The sequence below is a fragment of the Macaca thibetana genome, chromosome 19 (assembly GCF_024542745.1).
Source record: "Macaca thibetana thibetana isolate TM-01 chromosome 19, ASM2454274v1, whole genome shotgun sequence".
Classification (NCBI taxonomy): domain Eukaryota; kingdom Metazoa; phylum Chordata; class Mammalia; order Primates; family Cercopithecidae; genus Macaca; species Macaca thibetana.
This window is the reverse complement of record NC_065596.1, coordinates 27,258,850-27,276,786: the sequence shown is the minus strand read 5'-3', so window position 1 is coordinate 27,276,786 and position 17,937 is coordinate 27,258,850. Positions and strand designations below refer to the sequence as shown.

The window sequence follows — 17,937 nt, the reverse complement described above, 5'->3', positions numbered from 1 at the left end:
CAGGCCAAAGTCCAAGGCCAGTTAACAGTGACTTGTCCCACCTCTACCTTGCTGATTACAAACGGAAAGAGAAACTAGTTGTGGCCAAAGCTCGGGTCCTATTCTGGAGGTAGGGGGCCCGCTAGTGCTTCAGGGCTCCTTTAGCCAGGTTCTGCTAGGGGAAAATGGGGTAGCGGCAAGAGGAGCCATCAGGTCTGTGTCAGCAAGTATGAGATCTGATACACGGCAGCGGCTGCCTGTTCTCCCCAGCCTTGCCAGGGAGGATGGCTGCACACGGTTCCCAGGCTCAGCCTGGGGGGGCTGTGGGTGTTGTGGGTGGCAGGGAGTAGGAAAGAACTAGTCTGCTGGTTTTCTCTCAAAGCCCTAACTGTGAATTAACAGACACGCTCAGTGAGGGTCCTGAATGGAACAAGTGGTCCTCAGGCCAATCAAAGGGTCTCCCCAGAGGCACTCTCTGATCAAGCTCTGCAGCCCCCACCTCGAGGGCACGGGAATAGGCATCTGATTGTCACCGACGCCACACTGTACTGCACTGTCATTTGGCACAAGTGAGGAGGTGCAGCATGGTGCGTGGGGCTGGGGATCATGAGAAAACTGGCGCTCCTGTTGGGAAAAGGCAGTGCTCTTGGCCTGCAAAGGCCAGCAACGGAGTGAGGCTTCTAGGCTTGAAAAAGCTGGCTCATTCGAGGCACCCCAAACTTTGATCTCCCATCCCCATTTCATGAGGCTTCAGTGCGCAATAGGGGCCTGAACAGCTCCGCCCACCTGCTCCCACTGCCCCGGTGCCTTCTGCCCAGCCACGTTCTTCCTGGGGAAGGAGGACGGGTAGAAAAGCTTCCTCCGGCCCCTGCAGCCCACTCCCAATCCACACTGAGCTGTCTTTGTCCTGGCCTGTCCCTGGAGACTGGCAGGGTGCTACCCACATCCACCCCCAAACCTAGGCCCCCCCTGACTGCCATTCATTTTCTCCCTCCACCTCACCTCCCAACCACCCAAGCTCCCCCACCCCTCTCCTTGGAAATCCATCTTCTCATGGACCCAAACACAACACTCTTACCCCATTTAAAAAATTCTGTCTTTCTAGAGCAACAGTCTTAACCCACTAGTAACCTCGGAACCTTTTCTAGCTACTTCCAAATTAACCCCAAGGGCCCCTGTCCCCCGACTACTGGCAAGCCCCACTCTCACCATCCCTTTTCACCACCTCCACGACCCCGATCCTTCTCCGTCCGGAAGCCTTCAAGAGCATCTTCTAATCTCCGCTGCCACCCACCCCAGGCTCTTCCTCCCGTAAGCTTGCACCTCACCCTCCTCCTCCTCTGCAGTGCTGGGCTTTGGAGACCACCCTCCCCCACCCTCGAGAGTCTCATCTGTAGAAGTGACCGCCCATCCCTGACCCTCTCCTCTGCCCCACAGGAGCCCAGGGGTCGCCCCTCCCCGCCCAGGCCCAGCTACCCTCCACCACCCCATCCAGAAGCAGCCCAGCCTCCCTTCGTCCCCCGTTCCCCGCATCCTCTCAGGACCAAACGCCTTCATCAGGGCCTAAATAGCTCCCCTCCCCAGCCCATCTTTCTCATTTCGTCCCCTGGGGTCCAAACACCTCCATTCTGAGACCTAACGCCCCATCCTGGGTCCAAAATCCTTTTAAGCGGTCCCACTGAGGGTCCCGATCCTCCATCCGGGGTTCAAATGTCCCCTTTAGGGACTCAGATAACCATTTGTGGGCTTAAACATCCCATTTGGTGCTAAAGTCGCTTCTGGAAACCTTTGGGGATTCAGACGTCCCGCTCTGGGTTCAACGGCCCCCAACAACGGGGGTAGAAAGCGGTCCCGAGGCTCTCGCCGGGCCCGGACGCCCCCCACTCTGGGCTCCATCGCCCCCTCAGGGGTCCTGCCCCGCTAAGCCCGCCTCAGAGCCCGCAGCTTCGGCGGCCACCCAGCCTCACTCACCATGGCGAGGCCCGGGGTGTCCGGAGCACGGGGATCAAGGTTCCTCCGGCGGCGGCAGCAGCTGCAGCAGTTCCAGCTCCGCCGCGCGTCCGCGCCTCCACACTCACTGCCCGCAGCGCGCGCGCCGCCGCCGCCGCCGCCGCTGCCGCCCGCCCCAACGGTCCCTCAACGGCCGCCGCGCGCGCCCCGCCTCGCTCGGCCCCGCCCCACCCGGCCCGCGCGCCGCCGCACTGCGGCTCCCACGGATCCCTCCGCGCCCAGCTCCACACCAACGGGACCGCGAATCTCTCGTCCCCACCCTGCACAGGAACTGGATTTGCCACCGGGCGCGCGCGCGCGCGCGCTCCCGCCGCCGGACTACTTTTCCTCATCGCGCGCCCCGCCTCCCGGGCCCACTCCACTTTCCCCCTCGGCGGAGGGGCACGGCTCGGCGGTGCGTGACGCGTCCTTCTGTGAGCCGCGTCACTATTGGGCCCGGCCCATGGCGGAAATGAGAGCGTGGCGCCCATTGGTCCGACCTTCCCTGCAATGCGTCAAACTGGGGCGAGCCACTGCAAGGTGGTGGTGGGGAAGTCTGGACTCTGTGGCCACGTGGGGCTTTGAGGAGTAACGAGGCGAAGGTGGATACGGTGTGGCCGTTAGAGAAGCAAATACATCGTTACTGTGGCCAGGGAGTGGTAAAAAGGCTGGCGACAAATGCAGAAGGGCTTTCTCGGCTCTCCCCTTTAACCGCTGGAAGATGGTTCAATCCAAAATGCTAGGGTTTAGAAGCTCCGCCCCTACCTGGGCCCTTCGTGGTGGCGGGGTCTCCAAGGTGCCACCTAACGCTCAAAGGTTCTTCCCTCCCTGGTCTTGTCTCTGCGTCCTAAGACGCACTCAGCCGGTGGGCGGGGCCCCTGGGCCCGATTCATTCTTGATCCGCTGAGGGTCTGTGAAATTAGGACCATCCCAGGACAGCCTATGGGAACAGGGTATTCATTCAGTCATTCGTGCTATAAGCATTAATTAGGCCCCTGCTGTATGCAGGGACCCGAGCTTGGCTGGGCGGGGGAGACCATACTCCCCAACCAGTCTCTGCAGACAGACGACCTCATTCCTTATTCCAGTGTTCCAGCCATAGGAGGAAAAAGAACTGAAACATTGTTTATAGGAGCTCAGAAAATGATCGCCTCCCCTCCTCCCCGCTTTAGGATAGGAACTGACAGTCTCCTGCGTGTCCCCTCCCCACCATGGTGATGGGTGAGAGATGGGCAAGCGAGTCAGGCTGGACCAACCATTATGCTCCACCTGGAACAGAATGGAGACTGAACTAATGAGAGTCCTTCCCTGGGTTTTTGGATCTGCAGCCTGGGCACAAGAAGCCTTTTCTCTTTGGGTGGGTCCTTCCCACAGGTTCTGACTATGGTCATTTTTCCACTCTGCCCCCTATCTTGAGGAAGAAAGTGTCTAGAGAAGAAGAGAATAATAAAACTGACACAGTGGAGAGGTAAAGAAGATGGAGCGAGAAGCCGGACGCGGTGGCTCATGCCTGTAATCCTAACATTTTGGGAAGCGGAGGTGGGCAGATTGTCAGAGCGCAGGAGTTCGATACCAGCCTGGCCAACATGGCGAAACCCCGTCTCTACTAAAAATACAACAATTAGGACAGGACGCGGTGGCTCAGGCCTGTAAATCCCAGCCCTTTGTGAGGCTGAGGTGGGTGGATCGCCTTGGGTCAGGAGTTCGAGATCAGTCTGGCCAACGTGATGAAACCCCATCTCTACTAAAAATACGAAAATTAGCCGGGCATGGTGGGGTGCGCCTGAAGCCCCGGCTATTCGGGAGGCTGAAGTGGGAGAATCGCTTGAACCCAGGAGGTGGAGGTTGCAGTGAGCCGAGATTGTGTCACCACCGCACTCCAGCCTGGGTGACAGAGAGAGACTCTGTCTCAAAAAAGGAAAAAACAAACGAAAAACCAAAACAAAAAGCCACAGATTTTAACTATTCACTTCAATAAGCTTTGATAATTGCATACACCCATGTAACCACCATCCTAGACAATATTATTGCTATAGAACAATTCCATCACCCCAGAAATCAGTTCTCCTGTGACCCTTAAAAAGTTAATTATTGCCCTCTTCAAGCAAGCACTGTTCTGACTTCTGTCATTTTTTATTAGTTTGCCTCTTCTAGAATTTTATAGAATGAAATCAAATAACGTGTACTTTTTTGTGCCTAGCTTCTTTTGCTCAATATAATATTTTTGAGCAAAAATTGCATGGGGGTATACTTAGGTACAAACTTTTCTTTTGTTATTTATCTGAAATTCAAATTCAGTTGAGCATTCTGTATTCCTATTTGCTAAATCTGGTAACCCCGGTCTCAAAGCTACTCTTTTCCAGGGTTGGGAAATGATGTTATGGACCTACCTGGGATTTCCTGGCTTTCCAGTCTTCAAAATTGTCCTGTACAGTTAGCCAAGAGTCTCAGTACCTTCTGAGCTTTAGGAACGACTGATAAACTAAGGCTGTACCCCACTGTAATCAGGGAAATGTAAACTAAACTCCCAATAACACACCAGTTTCTATCCATCAGCTGGACAAACACTACGTCCGGCAATATTATTTGCTATTGTACCCACAGCACAGTCTGATGACCCTGTTATTTTTTATTTTCTATTTTTATTTTTGAGACGGAGTCTCGCTCTGTTGCTCAGGTTGGAGTGCAGTGGCGCAATCTCGGCTCACTGCAACCTCCACCTCCCAGGTTCAAGCGATTCTCCTGCCTCAGCCTCCTGAGTAGGTGAGATTACAGGCACCTGCCACCATGCCCGGTTAATTTTAGTATTTTTAGTAGAAATGGGATTTCACCATTTTGGTCAGGCTGGTTTCAAACTCCTGACCTCGTGATCTGCCCACCTTGGCCTCCCAAAGTGCTGGGATTACAGGCGTGAGCCACCGCTCCCAGCCCAACCCCATTAATTTTTTTTAACTCTACCTCCCTAAGCACACTCTGCCACCACTCACTCTGTGGAGTGCCATCGGCACTTGAACACTTCTGGCTGGTTTCTATTATTTCCCCTTCATCAAATGCTCTCCCCATAATCCCTCCGTGGCGTGGCTTATCCCCTCCTTAACATCAAGTCTTTGTTCAAATGACACATTCTCAATTGTGACTTACCATAATGATGCTATTACAAATTGCAATCCAGGAGGACTCCCAGTTCCAAAATGGTGGTAGAAGCAAGCTGGCTGATATGGTTTGAATATTAGTCCTCCTAAAATCTCATGGTTTTTTTTTTTTTTCTTTTTTTTCTTTTGAGATAGGGTCTGTGTCACCCAGATTGGAGTGCAGTGGCGCTATCTTTTGTTTTTTTTAGACAGAATCTTGCTCTGTCACCCCGGCTGGAGTCCAGTGGCGCGATCTCCGCTCACTGCAAGCTCCGCCTCCCAGGTTCACACCATTCTTCTGCCTCAGCCTCCTGAGTAGCTGGGACTACAGGCGCCCGCTAATTTTGTGCATTTTTAATAGAGACGGGGTTAGCCAGGATGGTCCAGATCTCCTGACCTCGTGATCCGCCCGGTTTGGCCTCCCAAAGTGCTGGGATTTCAGGCGTGAGCCACCGCGCCCGGCCAGTGGCGTTCTCTTGGCTCACTGCAGCCTCCATCTCCTAGGCTCCAGCAATCCTCCCACCTCAGCCTCCTGAGTAGCTAGAGTAGCTTGCTCCATCATGCCAGGCTAACTTTTAAACTTTTGTACAGATGGGGTTCTCACTATGTTACTCAGTCTCAAATCTCATGTTAAAATATGATCACCAATGTTGGAGGTGGGGCCTGGTGGGAGGTGTTTGGGTCATAGGGGTGGATCCCTCATGAATGACTTGGTGCTGTCCTCATGGTAACGAGTCAGTTCTTATTCTATCAGTTCACACAAGATCTATATTTTTTTTGAGATGGAGTCTTGCTCTGTCACCTTGGCTAGAGTGCAATGGCATGATCTTGGCTCACTGCAACCTCCACCTCCTGGGTTTAAGCGATTCTCCTGCCTCAACCTCCCAAGTAGCTGGGACTACAGGCACCCACCACCACACTCGGCTAATTTTTGTATTTTTAGTAAAGACAGGGTTTCACCATGTTGGCCAGGCTGGTCTTGAACTCTTGACCTCAAGTGATCTGCCTGCCTTGGCCTCCCAAAGTACTGTAATCAGGTGTAAGCCACTATACCTGGCCAAGATCTGGTTGTTTAAGAGAGCTTGGCACCTCCTCCCTGTCTCTCTTGCTCCCTCTCTTTCTCTCTCTGTCCATAGAATGTGCCTGGTCCCCCTTCACCTTCCGTCATGATCAGAAACTTCCCGAGGCCCTCACCAGAAGCAGCGGCACCATGCTTCCTATAGAGCCTGCAGAACTATAAGCCACAATAAACCTCTTTTCTTTATAAATTACCCAGTATCAAGTATTCCTTTATAGTAATGCAAACAGATTAACACACTGACTTTCCTCCCCACACCCCCTCAGAAAACCAAAAACAAATATAGAGTGCCAAAATTATTGCCAGCAATATCCCAATATCCCAGAACCCAAATATGAGGGTGAAACAGTTCCTGGGACCACAGAGAAAGGACAAAGTCTTCTGAGCAGACAGTAAGAGAATAATTCTTCCATATCCATGACATTCCTCTCTCCAATCTGCATGACACCAAGTGGGCAGGAAATTCCCCCTCCACTCATGGTTTCTCCATGGGAAAAAGTGAGATCGAGGTGAATAACCAACTTCCCCACCATCTTGGGTTCCCTGGCAGGCAATCTGTCCCTGCCTCAACCTACAGGAAGCATCAGGAGTGCCTGAAGGGAGAAATATCCTCTGAGAATAGCCACAGACAAAGTAGGGAGGTGGGACTACCATCCTGAGCCCTGGAAACTCTCTATACTCTGTAACTTGGCCAAAGGAGATGCCAAATCAGAGTGGCTGTTCATTAGCACCATGCTGTAGGAGGTTTCCACAGCTCCCCTGGGAATGAACCCCTAGCCAGCCTTCCTAAACTACTGGGATATCCCCTTTGGGACCTCCCCAATTCAGGATGGGTGACATTCTGATATTTAATAGAGCCAAGGCAAACCTGGGTTTAAGATGTCACTGAGTGCTGAAAAGGAGGCAGTGACCTAGCAGAAAAAAAAGAAACCAACAGGTCAATTACGAAGAATCTGTAAGCAAACAGAGCCACTAAAAGCCAAAACAATCCAGACAGAGAAGACTGGAATAAGTGACTAATCCTTCAGTGCAAAGGCATAGATGTACATTAACAATAAGCAAAAGCAAACAGGGAACCATGAGCTCCCCAAATGGACAAAGTAAGGGACCAGTGACTAAACCTAACAAGACAGTAATATGTGAGCTCTCCGATTAAGAATTCAAAATGGCATTTTTAAGGAAACTCAGTGAATTCCAAGATGACATAGAAAAGCAATTCAGAAATTTATCAGTGAAATTTAACAAAGATTGAAATAATAATAATAAAAAAACCTAAACAAATCTTAGAACTGAGAAATGCGTTTGCTGAACTGAAAAGTTCATTGGAGGTTCTCAACAGCAGAGTGGATCAAGCAGAGGAAACAATCAGTGAACTTGGAGATGGGCTGTTTGAAAATACATAGATAAGAAAAAAGAATGAAAGGAATGGAAATCGCCTACAAAATATGGAAGACAAAATCTAAGAATTATTGATGTTCAAGAGGGAGCTAAGGAGGAGCAAGGGGATAGAAAGGATATTCAAAGAAACAATAGAAGACATTCCAAATATCCAGGTACAGAAGGGCCAGAGAACACCAAATAGATTTGACCCAAATAAGATTACCCCAAGGCATATAATAATCAAACTCTCAAAGGTCAGGAACAAAGAGAGGATCCTGAAAACAGTTAGAGAAAAGAAGGAAATAACACTTAAAGGAGTTCTAATTTATCTGGCCACAGACTTCTCAATGGAAACCATATAGGCTATCCAAGAATACTGTATCAAGCAAAGCTATTATTCAAATATGAAGAGCAGATAAAGTTTTTCCCAAATAAAAGCAGAGAGAATTCACCACTACCAGATCTGTCTTATAAGAAATACTCCCTTGAAGAAAGAGAGTTCCAGAGAGTTCCTCAATCTGAACAAACAAACAAACAAAAAACATTCAGAAAGAAAAATAAAATTTTTCAGACAGGGTCTTGCTCTATCACCCAGGATGGAGTGCAGTGGCTCAATCATAGCTTACTGAAGCCTCAAACTCCCAGGTTCAGGTGATCCTCCCACCTCAGCCTCCTGAGTAGCTGGGACTACAGGTGCACACCACCATGCCTGGCTAATTTTTGTATTTTCTTTCTGGTAGAGATAGGGTTTTGCCATGTTGCCCAGGCTGGTCTCGAATTCCTGGGCTCAAGCAATCTTCCCTGCTTGGCCTCCTAAAGTGTTGGGATTACAGGTGTGAGCCACCATTCCTGGCCAAAGAAAATATTTGAAGGTATAAAACCCATTGGTAAAATTAGGTACACAGAGAAACCCGGGATACTCCAATACTGTAATTGTGGTGTGCAATTCATTCTTAACTCTACCATAATAAAGCCCCAAAGACAAATCTATCAAAAACAATAATTGAACTGGGTGTAGTCTTGGCTACTTGGGAGGCTGAGGCAGGAGGATCACTTGAACCTAGGAGTTTGAGGCCAGTCTGAGCAACATAGTAAGACCCCATACTTAAAACAAAGCAATAACAGCTATAGCAGCTGGTTAAGAGACAAGCAAAATAAAAATATGTAAATTGAGGAAACAAAAAGTCAAAATGTGGGAGGGAAGCAGATAAAGTGTAGAGTTTTTATTCATTGTTTCTATTTTTTTCTTTATGATCTAAGATGTTATTGCTTTAAAATAACTTGTTATAAGATTTTTCTATAAGCCTCAAGGTAACCACAATGCAAAAACTTATAATAGATTCAATAAAAATAAAAAGTAACAAGTTAAAACATACTACCAGAGAAAATCACTTAACCACAAAGGAAAACAGTTAGAAAGGAAAAAAGGGGGCCAGGTGAGGTGACTCACACCTATAATCCCCGCACTATGGGAGGCCAAGGGAGGCAGATCACTTGAGGTCAGGAGTTCGAGATCCACTTGGCCAACGTGGCAAAACCCTGTCTCTACTAAAAATACAAAAATTAGCTGAGTGTGGTGGCGCGTGCCTGTAGTTCCAGTTACTTGGGAGGCTGAGGCAGGAGAATCTCAGCTATGCAGGAGGCTGAGCGGGGAGAACTGCTTGAACCCAGAAGGCAGAGGTTGCAGTGAGCCGAGATCACACCACCATACTCCAGCCTGGGCGACAGAGTGAGACTCCATCTCAAAAAAAAAACAAAAAACAAAAAACAAACCAAAAAAAACAGGTGTGATGGTTAATATTGAGTGTCAGCTTGATTGGATTGAAGGATGCAAAGTGTTGTTCCTGGGTATGTCTGTGAGTGTGTTGCCAAAGGAGATTAACATTTGAGTCAGTGGACTGGGAGAGGCAGATTCACCTTCAGTCTGGGCGGGCACCATCTCATCAGCTGCCAGCATGGCGAGGATAAAGCAGGAAGAAGAAAATGGAACGAGCGGACTCGCTGAGACTTCCGGCCTTCATCTTTCTTCTGTGCTGTATGCTTTCTGCCTCAAACATCAGACTCCAAATTCTTCAGCTTTTGGACTCATGGACTTACACCAATGATTTGCCAGGGGCTCTCGGGCCTTTGGCCACAGACTGAAGGCTGCACTGTCAGCTTCCCTACTTTTTTTTTTTGTTTTTTTGAGATGGAGTCTCACTCTATCACCCAGGCTGCAGTGCAATGGTGCCACCTCGGCTCACTGCAACCTCCGTTTCCCGGGTTCAAGCAATTCTCCTGCCTCAGCCTCCTGCGTAGGTGCGATTACGGGCGTGCACAACCACGCCCGACTAATTTTTGTGTTTTTAGTAGAGACGGGGTTTCACCATGTTGGCCAGGCTGGTCTTGAACTCCTGACCTCAGGTGATCCACCTGCCTTGGCCTCCCAAAGTGCTGGGATTACAGACATGAGCCACCACACTCAGCCGGCTTCCCTACTTTTGAGGTTTTTGGACTCGGACTGGCTTCTTGCTCCTCAGCTTGCAGACGGCCTGTTGTAGGACTTCACCTTGTGAGCATGTGACTCAATACTCCTTAATACACTCCCCTTCATATATACATCTATCCTATTAGCTCTGTCCCTCTAGAGAACCCTGACCAATACAGTGGGCAAAGGATCTGAATAGACATGTCTTAAAAGAAGACATTCAAACGGCTAAGGGATATATACAAAAATGTTCAACATTGCTAATTGTCAGAGAAATGCAAATCAAAACCACCATGAGCTATCACCTCACCCCAGTTAAAACGGCCTTTATAAAAAGGTGGATGCTGGCGAAGACGTAGAGAAAGGGGAACCCTCGTACACTGTTGGTGGGAATGTAAATTAGTACAGCCACTCTGGAGAACAGTATGGAGGTTCCTCAAAAAATTATAAATAGAACTACCATATGATCCAGCAATCCCATGCTATGTATATACCCAAAAGGAAGGAAGTCAGTGTATCCAAGAATTAAACAAAAATCTATTGAAGACTCAAATCTAAGATCTGAAACTATGAAACTACCAGAGGAAAACACTGGGGAAATGCTCTTTGCATTCACGTGTTTATTGCAGCACTATTTGCACTAACCAAGATAATGGAGTCAATCTAAATGTTCAACAATGAGTGAATGCATAAAGAAAATCTGGTATATGGCCCGGTGAGGTGGTTCACGCCTGTAATCTCAGCACTTTGGCAGGCCAGGACAGGTGGATAACTTGAGGTCAGTTAAAGACCAGCCTGGACAACATGGTGAAACCCCGTCTCTACTAAAAATACAAAAATTAACTGGTGGTGGCTCATGCCTGTAATTCCAGCTACTAGGGAGGCTGAGGCATGAGAATTGCTTGAATCCCAGAGGCAGAGGTTACAGGGAACTGAGATCACGCCACTGCACTCCAGCCTGGGTGACAGAGCGAGATTCTGTCTCAAAATAAAAAAAAAAAGAAAAAATTGTGCTATATGTACACAATGGAATATTATTCAGCTATAAAAAAGAATAAATTCTGACATTTGCAGCATCATGTTAAGTGAAATAAGCCAAGCACAGAAAGACAAATATCGTATGTTTTCATTCATGTGTGGGTGCTGAAAAAGTGGATCTCAGGAAGATAGAGAGTAGATAGGTGATCCCTACCGGAAGCCAGGAAGGGTAGGGTGGAGGGGGGAATGAAGAGAAATTGACTAATGGGTCCAAATGTATAGTTACACTTGGAAGAAATGTAAGATAGAAGAAATAAGATCTGGTGTTTGATAGATCAGTAGGGTGAGTATAGTTTACAATAATCTGTTGTACATTTCAAAAATAGGTAGAATAATAGAAGAATTCATGTTTTTAGCATAAAGATGAATATTTAAGGTGATGAATATCCTAATTACCCTGATTTGATCTTTTTTTTTTTTTTTTTGATGGAGTCTTGCTCTGTCGCCCAGGCCGGAGTACAGTGGTGCAATCTCAGCTCACTGCAACCTCCGCCTCCCGGATTCAAGCAATTTTATGACTCAGCCTCCGGAGTAGCTGGGATTACAGGCGCCCACCACCATGCCAGGCTAGTTTTTGTATTTTTAGCAGAGACAGCGTTTCATCATCGAGGCCAGGCTGGTCTTGAACTCCTGACCTTGTGATCCACCCGCCTCGGCTTCCCAAAGTGTTGGGATTATAAGCATGAGCCACCATGCCTGGCCCCCTGATTTGATCTTTACAAATTATGTAAATGTATTAAGTTACCACATGTTCCCTGAAAATATGTACATCTGTCATGTATCAATACAGAAATAAAATTTAAAAAGAAAAAAAATTGCAATCCAACGCTCCCAATTCCTTTTACCTGGCTTTAATGTTTTTCACAGCAGTGACCACCTGCTAAAATACAATATTATCTTCTTTTCCATTATATTTATTGTTTGATTCTTTTTTCTTTTTTTTGAGACAGAGTCTCTCTCTGCTGCCCAGGCTGGAGTGCAGTGGCCGGATGTCAGCTCACTGCAAGCTCCGCCTCCCGGGTTTACGCCATTCTCCTGGCTCAGCCTCCCGAGTAGCTGGGACAGCTGGGACTACAGGCGCCCGCCGCGTCGCCTGGCTAGTTTTTTGTATTTTTTAGTAGAGGAGTTTCACCCTGTTAGCCAGGATGATCTCGATCTCCTGACCTCGTGATCCGCCCGCCTCGGCCTCCCAAAGTGCTGGGATTACAGGCTTGAGCCACCGAGCCCGGCCTATTGTTTGACTCTTTCGCTCGAATATAAGCTCCATGAGGTCACAATTTTCTGTCTATTTTGTTTGCTGTTGTATCTCCAGTGCCTGAAATAGACCCAGGAACATAGTAGGTGCTCAATAACTATGTTTTTTGAGTCAGTGTCTTGCTATGTTGCCCAGGCTGGAATGCAGTTGGTGCAATCTTGGCTCACTGCAACCTCTGCCTCCCAGGCCCAAGCAATCCTCCCACTTTAGCCTCCCAAGTAGCTGGAACTACAGGTGCATGCCACCATGCCCAGCTATCAATAACTTGTTTTTTTTTTTTTTTTTGAGATGGAGTCTTGCTTTCTTGTATACATCCTTAGTGGCTTGAAAACAGAAGGCAATGCTGTGTATTAGAACGTTTACTGGCTTGGGAGTCAGGAGACCTCACTTGTAGAAATGCAGTGTCCAACGTGGTACTTACTAGATACATGCGATCATGTGAATTAAAATTCATTAAGATTAATTGCATTAAAAATTTGAAGTCTCGGCCGGGCGTGGTGGCTCATGCCTGTAATCCCAGCACTTTGGGAGGCTGAGGTGGGCGGATCACAAGGTCACATGGTGAAACCCCATCTCTACTAAAAATACAAAAAATTAGCCAGGCACAGTGGCGGGCACCTGTAGTCCCAGCTACTCAGGAGGCTGAGGCAGGAGAATGGCATGATCCCGGGAGACAGAGCTTGCAGTGAGCCGAGATCACCACTGCACTCCAGCCAGGGGGACAGAGCGAGACTCTGTCTCAAAAAAAAAAAAAAAAAAAAAAAAAAAAATTTGAAGTCTTAGTTGCACTAGCCACATTTTAGGTGCTCAGTACCCACATGTGGCTACTGTGTTGGAGAAGACAGAAGAGCATGTACATCATCACAGTAGGTTCTTACTGGACAGCACTTTGTACAACTAGCTGCACCATTCACACCATCTCTGTTGACTCCAGCTTTCACATGCGTAGAAGGAAATAGTTACACCAGCTGCATCAGCATCAACTGTAAGCTTTTGAGAAAATCCAATTTCTGGGCCCCACCCCAGACTTACTAAATCAGAAACTCTGGGATTGGGCTCCAGCAATATGTTTTGACAAGCCCTCCAGATGACTTGGAAACATCCTAAAATTTGAGAATGTTGTTAGACTATCTTTAAGACCAATTCCTGCTAGCTTTAGACTTCTACAACTCAAAAATGTAGGATACTAGAGGCTGGGAAGGGATGGGGGAGACTTGTTAATGGTGTGATCCAAAAGTATCCGAGACAGGTTGCAATCAATTTAGAAAGTTGGTTTTGCCAAGGTTAAGGACACTCCTGTGACACAGCCTCAGGAGGTCCTGATGACACGTGCCCAAGGTGGCTGGGGCACAGCTTCACTTTATACATTTTAGGGAGACACGAGACATCGATCAATAAATGTAAGATGTATATTGGTTCTGTCTGGAAAGATGGGACACTTGATGCACCTACCAGGGTTGGGGGGTGGGGTGCTTCCAGGTCACAGTTAGATAAGAGACAGTTGCATTCTTTTGAGTCTCTGATAAGCCTTTCACTGAATACACAATTTACATGTGAGATGCCATAGAGCAGTAGTCACTTATGCCTGAGTCTGATTTAGTGAATCTGCAGTTTTACATAAACAACTGGGCAGAGGAAGCCATCAGATATGCATTTGTCTCAGGTGAGCAGAGGGATGACTTTGGGTTCTGTCTGTCCTTTGTCCCCCATCTGTGAAGATAAGGTATCGGCTATCAATTTACATTGCCAGGGTGAAATTCAACAGAACTGTTTTAGGGTAAAGATCTTGAGGCTCACAAGAAATTTCCTTTCTGACAAATTTTGAGGGAGCTGTGTAGCTTCGTAAATCTTTGTAGTTAACTTATTTGGGAATAAAATGGGAGGCATGTTTGCCTGATGGAGTTCCCAGCTTGACTTTACCCTTTGGCTTAGTGATTTTGGGGTCCAGGAGATTTATTTTCCTTTCACAAAGGACATGAAATTACCCTGCTCTGATCATTATACATTTTCTTTATTGAAATATCACTGTGTTTCCCATGAATATATGCAATTATTTATCAATAAACAAACAAAAAACCCAAACAATAAAAATGTATTGTCCACAGGAGATTTGTAAGAGTAACATTCCCTTGCCCAGGGACCGTGGAGGGGGAAGATTTTATTTGATTGGTGGGTAGTGGCCACCATTTTAGTCCATCCATTTTCTTTCTTTTTTTCTTTTCTTTTCTTTTCTTTTCTCTCTTTCTCTCTCTCTCTCTCTGGCTTTCTTCTTCTTCTTCTTCTTCTTTTTTTTGAGACAGAGTTTCACTCTTGTTGCCCAGGCTGGAGTGCAATGGCACGATCTTAGCTCACTGCAACTTTTACCTCCCAGGCTCAAGCAATTCTACTGCCTCAGCCTCCTGAGTAGCTAGGACTACAGGCGCCCCCCAACATGCCCGACTAATTTTGTATTTTTAGTAGAGATGGAGTTTCTCCATGTTGGTCAGGCTGGTCTTGAACTCCTGACCTCAGGTGATCTGCCCGCCTCGGCCTCCCAAATTGCTGGGGTTACAGGTGTGAGCCACCACGCCCAGCCCATCCATTTAATTTCTTTAATGACTAATGATGTCGAGTATATTTTTGTGTGCTCCTTGGCCATTTGTTATCTTCTTTGGAGAAATGTCTACTCAGATCTTTTGCCCATTTTTAAATTGAGTTATTTATCTTCTTGCTGTTGAATATATAAAGTGCTCTTTATATATTCTGGAATCTAGACACTACTTATCAGATTGTATCAGATGATTTGCAAATCTCCCATCCTATAGGTTTTCTTTTCACTTCATTAATAGTGTCTTTTGAAGCACGAAAATTTTAAATTTGATGAGGTCTAATTTATATGTATTTTTTTATTGCTTGTACTTGTGATGTAATATCTAAGAAGCCAGGATGTCATATCTAAGGTTGTGATGATATACAGTTGTGCACCACATAATGTCATTTTGGTCAATGATGGACCACATACATGATGGTGGTCTATAAGATTATGATACTGTATTTTTACTATACCTTTTCTATGTTTAGGTATGCAAATACCCATTGTGTTTGCATTGCTTACAGTATTCAGTACAGTAGCATGCTGTTCAGGTTTGTAGCCTAGTAGCAATAGGTTTTATTCTCTAGTCCAGGTATTCAGTAGGCTCTACCATTTAGATTTGGAGAAGTACACTCCATGATGTTTGCATAATGATGAAATCACCTAACGATGCATATCTTGGAATGTATCCCCATTGTTAAGCAACACATGACTGTACATCTATGTTTTCTGAGAGTTTTCTAGGTTTAGCTCTTAACATTTAGGCCTCTGATCCATTTCAAGTTAAATTGTATACATGGTGTGAGGTAGGGGTCCAAATTCCTGTCTTTGCCTGTGGATATACAATTGTGCCAGCATCATTTGTTGAAAATGCACTGAATTTCTTCATTGATTTTTTTTTGGCACCCTTGTTGAAAATCAATTGACTATAGACATATGAGTTTTTAAAATAGACTCTCATTCCTCTGTGTTTATGTAAGTACCAAAAATCTTGATTATTCAGCTTAGTAGTAAGTTTTAAAATTGGGAAGTGTAGGTCCTCTAACTTTGCTCCTTTTCAAGATTATTTTGACTATTCTGGATTCCTTACATTTTCATATAAATTTTAAAATTAGCTTGTCAAATTCTACAAAAAAGGCAGCTGTAATTTTGATGTGGATTGTTTTGAATCTGCAGTTCTATTTGAGGAGTATTGCCATCTAAACAATACTAAATCTTCCAATTCATAAACACAGAGTGTCTTTCCATTTATTTATGTCTGTTAACATTTATTTTGATGTTGGTTTTGTGCATTATAGTGTAAAATTCTTACAAAGTCTTCTTAAGTTTATTCCTAAACCTTTTATTCTTTTTGATGCTATTACAAACGGAATTTTTTTCTTAATTTTATTTTCAGATTGTTAATTACTGGTGTGTGCAGAAATACAACTGATTTTTAGATATTGATCTTGTATTCTAAAAAATTGCTGAAATTGTTAACTCTAGTAGTTGTGTGTGTGTATGTGTGTGTAGATTCCTTAAAACTTTCCTATGTGTAAGATTATGTCACCTGCAAATAGAGTTTTCCTTCTTCCTTTCTAGTCTGGAATTTTTTTTTTTTTTTTTTTTTTTTTTTGAGACAGTGTCTTGCTCTGTCGCCCAGGCTGGAGTGCATGCAGTGGCACAATCTCAGCTCACTACAACGTCCATCTCCCAGTTCAAGCAATTCTCCTGCCTCAGCTTCCCAAGTAGCTGGGACTACAAGCATGCACAACCACACCCAGCTAATTTTTATATTTTTAGTAGAGACAGGGTTTTGCCATCTTGGCCAGGCTGGTCTCAAACTCATGACCTCAAGTGATCCGCCTGCTTCGGCCTCCCATTGTGCTGGGATTACAGGCATAAGCCACCACATCTGGCCTGGATGCTTTTTTTTTTTCTTGCCTGACTGTCCTGGCTAGAACTCCCAGTACAATGCTAAATAGACACAATAAGAGTAGACATCTGTATCATGTGCCTGATCTTAGTGGAAAGGTTTCAGTCTTTCATAATTAAGTATAATGTCAGCTATGAGTTTTTCATAAATGCCCTTTATTAGGTTGAGGAAATTTCATTCTATTCCTAGTTTACTGAGTTTTAATTTTTTATCATAAAAGAGTGTTGGATTTTTTGTAAAATGCTTTTTTTTTCATCTACAGAGATGATCATGTACTTCTTGTTCTTTAGTTTGTTAATATGGTTTATTACACTGATGAATTTTCATGTCTTGCATTCCTAAAATAAATCTCACTTGGTCATGGCATATAATCCTTTTTATATGTTTCTGGATTCAGTTTGATAGTATTTTGTTGAGAATTTTTCTTTTTTTTTTTTTTTTAAGACGGAGTCTCTCTCTGTTGCCCAGGCTGGAGTGCAGTGGCATGATCTTGGCTCATGCAACTTCCACCTCCTGGGTTCAAGTGATTCTCTTGCCTCAGCCTCCCAAGTAGCTGGGACTACAGGCATGCGCCACCATGCCTGGCTAATTTTTGTATTTTTAGTAGAGAAGGGGTTTTGCCATGTTGACCAGGCTGGTCTCAAACTCCTGACCTCAGGTGATCGATCTGTCCACCTTGGCCTCCCAAAGTGCTGGGGTTACAGTTGTAATTCTCTGCACCCAGTGGAGAATGTTTTTATCTATATTTATAAACGATATTGGTCTCTTTTTGGTTTTCTTCTCTTACTATGTGTTTGATTTTGGTATCAGTAATTTTGACCTTATGGAATGAGGTAGGAAGTGTTCTCTCTTGTTCTAGTTTCAAAAACATTTGTGAGAGATTTGTGTTAATTCTTCTTTGAATATTTAGTAGAATTCAGCAGTGAAACCATCTGATTGTGGACTTTTCTTTGTGAAAACTTAAAAATTACCTGTTCAATCTCCTTACTTATTATAGGTGTATTCAGATTTTCTATATTTTTCAGTCAGTTTTGATAGTTTGTGTCTTTTTAGGAATTTGTCCCTTTTACCTAGACTATCTAATATATGGCACACACTTATTCATAGTATTCCCTTATAAGCCTTTGTATTTG

The 17,937-nt window shown here is 45.5% G+C and overlaps 1 protein-coding gene across 50 annotated transcripts in view; it reads right to left on the bottom strand.

The window, feature by feature from the left end:
* CALM3 (calmodulin 3) overlaps positions 1-17,937 on the bottom strand; it is a 203,052-nt gene that overhangs the window by 7,079 nt on the left and 178,036 nt on the right. For 41 of the 50 annotated variants that reach the window (XM_050772273.1, XM_050772284.1, XM_050772296.1 and 38 more), the window contains exon 2: positions 1,951-2,106. In XM_050772273.1, coding sequence (XP_050628230.1) covers positions 1,951-1,953 — 3 coding nt within the window. In that variant the 5' untranslated portion in view covers positions 1,954-2,106. Of the gene's footprint in view, positions 1-1,188; positions 1,327-1,950; positions 2,107-6,701; positions 6,706-14,739; positions 14,744-17,937 lie in introns of those variants that run through there. The other 9 variants (XM_050772263.1, XM_050772266.1, XM_050772261.1 and 6 more) reach the window with 5 other exon arrangements.